The sequence below is a fragment of the Pimephales promelas genome, chromosome 15 (genome assembly GCF_988280905.1).
Source record: "Pimephales promelas chromosome 15, fPimPro1.hap1.1, whole genome shotgun sequence".
NCBI lineage: Eukaryota > Metazoa > Chordata > Actinopteri > Cypriniformes > Leuciscidae > Pimephales > Pimephales promelas.
In genome coordinates, this window is record NC_142783.1 from 19,422,009 (window position 1) to 19,429,828 (window position 7,820).

The window sequence follows — 7,820 nt, forward strand, 5'->3', positions numbered from 1 at the left end:
GATAACAACTCTCTATCCTTCCCCTAACTAATATCTATAAGGAATGCACCATCTCTTAAACTGAACTTTTCTCAATGATTGTCCACTCAAAGACAATTGTGAATAATAACTGGTCAGTGAACTGAGCTCAAACTTGATTTAAATGTCCTGGAGGATCCAGCACGTTCACTTCTTCATGAATGAGTTCTACAGTATATCAGGATTCACTGTCCCGGAGCACACAAGTATAACATCTAACCTTCATATGACCTCTGCCAATGGCAATCAGCTGGTCTCTGTGCTTCTACCTCTCTCTGTCATTTAACATTCACTATCTTTATCCATTTCTGTAATGTAAGATGAAGGTGTTCTACACCAGGTGTAAAAGAGGAGGATGAAGCTCTAAGACCACAGAAACACCGTCATGTAACAGATTTCAAGTGTTTCAAGTCATTTTAAATACATTTGGAAAAAAACAACAACTTTCAGGCATGCACATACAAGTTGTTGTGAAATGGACACCAACTTTGACCCCTGAGAGATGAGGCCTTCCAAAACAACACCCTGTGGACAGATCTGAGATCAGGTCAGTGACACTCCCAAAGCACAACAGATGTTCCCTGTTCCCACTGCAACCCTCAGCATAACCTGGGATGCAAAAATCTATGTTGTGTGACACTCTGTAGTGCTGTGTTTGATTTGCACACTGAAATAAACAGAATCCAACTCTATGAGGAATAAACCATTTTGATACCATTGTACTAAATAATAATTTTATATTCATATAGACCTTATGCACTAGAGAAACGGCTTTGAACTTACGTTTTTGCGGTCGCTCTGTATATTTCTATGGCATCGCTGTCGAGGAGTAATTAGCTGGTGAAGTGGATTTACTTATTGTAGAGTTAACAAAAGTTATCATGAGCATTGTAATGTTTATCATAAGCATTGTAAAGCAGAAGTCTTAACAAATATCGACCAGGATTTTTTTTTTTATGAGCAGTTCATGCATACCTATGCAAGATCACTGTGAAAATACAGACCGGAAGTCAAAAGACAATGAGCGCAACACTAAAAAAGGGGCGGGGCTACATAAGGTTTATACCAAGGTATTAACAGGGCCACATCCACCATAGACATCGAGAGTGACACATGTTCCTGAATATTAAAATTAAATCTCGCTCAATAGGTTTTTTAATAGTCAGTTCTTCAATCATTACATCTGGTTCCCAAATTTGGGTATTGCCATGATACACATTCAAAAAAAAACAAACAAAAAAAAACATGGTATTACCACTGAATGTGTTATAGTGGGCTAGAGGTACTGGGATAACCTGATTGTACATGCAGACAAAATGACCACCCAGAACCCCACATAAAAATACAAAAATATCTATATCTTTGGCAAACTAGTCTTCCTAATTGCTCTATTAGATGCATGTGATGTACTTGTGTGTGTATGCCATATGGAAGTGTGTGTGTGTAAGCACATGTGTGTCTCTGTCCCACAATGCCAAAGCAATTACCTCCTCTATGCAAGAGTGCGACACAGATTAACATCCATCTTTATGATGTTTTTCTGTTCGTCAGTCATTGGTAGAAAGAGACACACTGTCCTCTATTTTATATCATACTTTCATTTTATCACTCTACCTCCTGACACATTCTTAATTCTAAAATAAGAAGAGATAAAATTCCTTTTGTCCAATGTCATTATGTATTATTATCTATAAAAAAAACTATCTTTCTCTAATAATTTATCTGTCAAAGTATTTGATTAGCATGGATGTTTGCATACAATTTTACCAAAGCATCAATAGAAAAAGGTCAAAAGAAAGAATGAAAAAAAAAAAAAAAATATATATATATATATATATATATATATATATATATAACATGATAACAATAATGGAAAGTAAGAAAATAAATATAAGAAAATAAAACATAGGGTGTCATTAACAATTCTGAAAATAATAAAATGAAATGCAATGAAAATTTAAAATCAACAAAAGAAAAAAGAAAATAAATAAATTGATAAATTAAATAAATTGATCTAATAATATATGAAGAGTTCAGATGCAAAAGCCTCTAAATGCCATTTGAAATTTTCTTCTTTAATGATGATTTTTATCAAAATTGTATATTTAAGTTCAGTAATTTCACTTAAATGGCAATGATAATTACCTATTAATTGTTATTTAAGTGAAATTACTGAACTTAAATATACAAGTTTGATAAAAATCATCATTAAAGAAGAAAATTTCAAATGGCATTTAGAGGCTTTTGCATCTGAACTCTTCATATATATATATATATATATATATATATATATATATATATATATATATTATTAGATATTGATATTAGAAATTAGATATACTGTATATATACTGTATTATTAGACAATATATATATATATATATATATATATATATATATATTATTATTATTATTATTATTATTATTATTAGATATTGTTGAATGTCAATTCTCTCTCAAACCTTTTAAACGTTTCAGTTTCAATCCTTTGTTGATGTAACAAATTCTGGTACATTAGTAACAGCAAAGGTCTACAGATGTGAACATAGCTCGGTGTGTTGATCACAGGTAAGACACATGTTAAAGGAGACAGAAGGCAGCCACTCTTCACTAACACAGAGATCCTTCATGTCTCAAACCACATCACAAAACACACTCCATTTTAAAATGACAAAGCAGCAACATAACTACAAATAGGAACCGCAGAGATACTGCTGAAGAAGATCTGTCTGGGTGTGGTGGATATAGGTTGTGTGTATGTGTGTTCTGTATATGAAATGATAGACAGTTAGTACGGTTCACATCTGTATTCTTCATTCCACCACTCTACAGAACAAACATCAATAAATCAGTATGTGATGTATAATACACGAGTGTCTGTGTGCATGCGCGCACACACACACGTTTCAGAGGACAGTAAAATCTCTCAGAACATGCTGCAGTGGGATGCTCTCGTTTTTATCCTGAACGCATAAGAGGATGGACAGACACACACACACACACACACACACACACATCACGGCTGGTTGTTTATGGGACATATGCGTGTTTATGTGAAGACGAGCGGTAAACGGTAAGTGTAACCTTGGCACTGCAGCACAGATTTAACACACTCACACATACACACACACACACACACACACACTAAACTCACTGGCAGTAACAGGCGAGATGCTGTCGTCCCACAAACCCAATCAATCTCCCTGTAATAACACGTATATGTGCGGGTGTATTCCCGGTACCTTTTTCTTTTGTTCCCGCAGTAGTTTCTTGCTCTTCCTCTTCTTTTCCTTTTCATCCTCCAGTGCATTAATATCCACATCTTTATTCTTCTTAATCTGAGACGCTGCATGAGCCATTATCAAGCATCAGCCACGTCCCCACAGCAACCACACACACACACTCACACAAATATACTGAGATGAACGTCCAGAATACAGAAGATTTCCAATTCCCTAAAATATTCCAAAAAAATCCCTCCAAGTGGAAGAGAAAGATCCCATCCAGAAAAAAAAAGAAAACTCCGTGTGCTTGCCTCCAGCCTTTATCATTGGCAGTTCAAGGAACCATATCCAGAGAGAAGAAGATAGAGGGAAAAAAAGAAAGAAAGAGGGTAGGAGAGAGAAAGAGAGATGGATGGTGACACCAACATCACCAGGCACGAGTGAACGACTGAAGGAGAGAAAGAAAGAGAGAGAGGGGTGGAGGAGGGCAGCTGGGGTGGTTACTACGGAAACCACGTTCTCTTCTCAGCTGTCCCCAAACGGTCCTATACCTGAACCGTGTACACGACAACCAACATCAGTGTATGTGAGTGTGAATATATGCGCATATATGTAGCCCCCCACCAGCACAGTTTGTGTGTGTGAGAGTGTGCATGGTGGTTGTAGGGGAGGGGTGTTGCACAATTTAGCTCATGCATGTGCGATCACTCTCGCGCGCACACACATTATTCGATGTGAGGGAGGGTACCACTACTACTCCAACCCAATTATGTTAATGGTTGACCCAGACAAAATGGAAAAAAAAGGTATTTTTGATTATTAAACTGGTTGTATATCCACACACACTTAGACATGTTGACAATATTTTGTGCATTGGTAATGCATCATTATATTTGGATCATATTTATTTTGGATTCATGGTTAAGGCCAGCTAAAATCGGTGTGTCCATAAAGCCCAGTGTCTTTCCCATTAGGAAACAATGAACACAAGTGAAAAAACAACAACCGTGGTTCACACACACGACAACTCTCGTCTTCTCTCTGATGTCATTGGCATTCTGAGTATGGAGTGACGGCAGCCATGTTGGTTTTCGTCTGCGTTATCAGCCACCTGAGTGCAGCAGGGTCCTCTGCAACTCCAAGACTGCCTCATTCACTGCCTGTACAAAACACCCTGCACTTAACGTGTGCGTGACAGAGGGAAAAAAATTTTAAAAAAAAACACCAAAAAGGCCAATCAATTTCCCTCTATTGAATGACACACATTGTTTAACTACATGCTAAACATGTGGTAATGTCTTTGAGGGAAAGTTCACTTTAAAAAATAAAAATTGTGTCATCATTTACTCATTATATTCCTTATAAACTATATATGACTTTTTTTTTTCTTACATGGAACAACAAAGAAAATGTGAGGCAGAACGATCATATTGCTCTTTTCAATGAAATGTACGCAAGTGCAAAATAATATATGAAAACTCGACCTTAGATCTTTTGTTCTCCACAAAGAAAAGTCTTACAGGTTTGGAATGACATGAGGGTGAAGTAAATATTCACCCTATGTAATATTGGTCTTCACACGCTGAAGCTCATTAACTCATGTGTTATATTCATCTGATATGAATTTATTTTTTAAGAACAATAAACAGAACCAGCTATAAAATTAATGTGTTATTTATATAGTCTTTACTGAGATTTTTTACTGAGATACAATTGGTAAAATATCAATTGGATGAATATCAATTAAGTAAATCTCTTTCTATTTAATAAAAGTCTAAAGTGATATTCATAGATAATATATTTAACTGAAAATCAGTTATAATATTTTGTGACCATCATCTTATTTGCATCAATGTCTCTATTTGAAAAAGGTACCATGCGGTAAAAAAAAAAAAAAAAAAAAAATCTATTTTACTACAATACTTCTCTACATAGTCTTAAAGTCCCAGTCAGACTGAGCAAGTGGTCTGTTTTGGCTCACTCTCAGTCTGGCTCAGTTCCCTTTGCTCTGAATACACTGTTACTGCCACAAACACAACTCAGAAGGGTCCATTTACCAGTCAGACTGGGCAAAAAGCCCAACACATATACTACCTCTGTCTGGGAGCACTGTTTTTAACTTAATGCTTTTGTTTTTATAAACACACATTATCTTAGCAAGCTTTTTTGTACCCCTCCTCTTAAAAAGCCTAACCAAATATTCATCAAAACTATGACCACTACCAAATAATTGGTTGTAAATGTGCAGCTCCTAGACCATCAGAGCTGATCACAGCACTTTAGAGTCCAAACGATTCCTGAAAAGCTGATTCATAATTCATTGGCACACTGAGCAAAGCTTGTGCTCATCCAGTCACGGGTTCCCTTTTCCCTTGGGACAGTGTGTGCACATTCCCCGCTCAACCGTATCAACAAAGGGACCATTTCCACCCCATCACACCTTGGGGAATTACCCATGATGCATAAGTGCTAAGTTGATGAACCCAGTGACCTCTGCAGTCAGGCACCAGCAGATATACACCCCTACGCACCTCCACCAAAAGTGACCAGTTCAGCAGGCAATTCAAACTGACCAGTCATAAGTGACAACAGCTGGACCAGTCAGATAAGATAACCAAGCTGAAACTATCAAATCAGCTACTTTCAGATCAGACAAACAAAACAAAATCAGTAGTTTCCATTAAAAACACTCTGCCAATTAAAGCGTGGAAGAACTGATAAATAATAAGGACCATTAACTCCCACAAAATCTGCCTTCAGTACAGAATAGTCAGATTACGAAGAGAGACAGGTATTGCTGGTTAGCAACTATCTATACTCACGGCCATATATGTTAAGTCTCATGTTAATGTCTTTGCTTTCACTTTTGATCAATTTAATCATGCATCCATGTTGAATAAATGCATTATTATTATTATTATTTTTTAAAAACAAGTAAATAACAAATAGTTCATTATATTTTCATTAGATGTGTTTTTTGTAACCATTAAAGGAACTAATTTTTTTTTATTTTTCCCCGTCTACTGCCATTGACGTCACAGGTTAGGACAGTCGCCATGAAGGGTTCTGGACATATATAGTCCAGCCAAATTCAACATTCACAATGCCAAATTTAGGGCAAAGACCATTGTGGTAGGGAACATCCGGAAAGGTTATCCTCAATGTGTTCAACTAACAAAAAAAACAAACAAAAAAAAAAAGTGACAACTTCAAATTGACAAATTAAATTATTTTAAACCAATAAATTGAATAAAATAAAAATTAAGTTGATTACTCAAAAAAAATAAGTTGCTCCAACTAGCCCTAGAACCAATTAATCTACTTCAGATAAAATCCATAGCTATCATAGGACTTCTTTAGCATGTTTTTGACATATTTAGTCATATTTAATGAACAAGTAAGATATAATGTCACTGACATTAATGCAGTCATTGCTAATAAAGTCTCTTCAGCACATTGGTAACACTAACATGTCTTTCCCTTTACTAAAAACCCCCATATAAAATAATACTTAATTTCAAAATGTACTCTCCTTATCTAATCCTATGCAAAGCATGCTGGCAACTAGAAATTCACTTTACTCAATTTCCAAAGTTATCAAGAAAATTGTATTAAGTTACAACAACTTAATTTTTTCAATTCAATGAATGCAGACATTTTAGTTAAAGTACACACAATATTAAGCTATTGTAATAATCTAAATGCAATAATAGTAAAGTAATTACTTTTAAGAGTGCGTCAAATTAGCATTTGCAAAACATTTGTGTCCTTTGCGTGTAGCTGCTTTAAATTTCAGTGGGGACCCTGCCCTAAATTCGCATTTAGACAAAACGTATAGGGATGAATTAAAAATAGTGTAGGGATCATTTAAAAAATAAAATCCTAAAAGTTGTAAAATAGCAGGTTTAAATTCACAGCTGAACACTGAGGGCAATAACCAGTGTATATAAATGTTACTGCTTACACGTCGCACAGCACATATATGCATGCAAATCAATTCTCAAAAGTTGGTATACAGTACTTCAATATCCATTTGCTCCTGATCCTAGAGAACTTACAGTGATGCTCTACTGCCCTCTTGTGGTTTGAAAAAGAAATTGAAGCAAAATGGAAAAAAATATATACATATTTTTAACTACAAATAAAAAATAAATATAAAAATAAAATGAAGGCCAATTTGAAATAACGGACAAAACTTGCTCTACATTATACTTTGCTCCTCCTATTAAACAATAGTATGCATATTTACAATATATATATATATATATATATGAAGAGTTCAGATGCAAAAGCCTCTAAATGCCATTTGAAATTTTCTTCTTTAATGATGATTTTTATCAAACTTGTATATTTAAGTTCAGTAATTTCACTTAAATAACAATTAATAGGTAATTATCATTGCCATTTAAGTGAAATTACTGAACTTAAATATACAAGTTTGATAAAAATCATCATTAAAGAAGAAAATTTCAAATGGCACTTAGAGGCTTTTGCATCTGAACTCTTCATATATATATTTGTCCACCTTCCATAAAAACATACTGTGCAATGCATGAAATCATTGAATAAGAGAGAACT

At 34.9% G+C, this 7,820-nt stretch overlaps 1 protein-coding gene across 12 annotated transcripts in view; it reads right to left on the bottom strand.

Moving 5' to 3' along the window:
• Positions 1-3,808, bottom strand: part of ank3a (ankyrin 3a) — an 82,542-nt gene extending 78,734 nt beyond the window's left edge. For 9 of the 12 annotated variants that reach the window (XM_089120298.1, XM_089120296.1, XM_089120293.1 and 6 more), the window contains exon 1: positions 3,261-3,808. In XM_089120298.1, coding sequence (XP_088976424.1) covers positions 3,261-3,377 — 117 coding nt within the window. In that variant the 5' untranslated portion in view covers positions 3,378-3,808. The remainder of the gene's footprint in view (positions 1-3,260) is intronic. The other 3 variants (XM_089120300.1, XM_089120299.1, XM_089120301.1) reach the window with 2 other exon arrangements.
• Between the last annotated feature and the right edge of the window lie 4,012 nt (positions 3,809-7,820).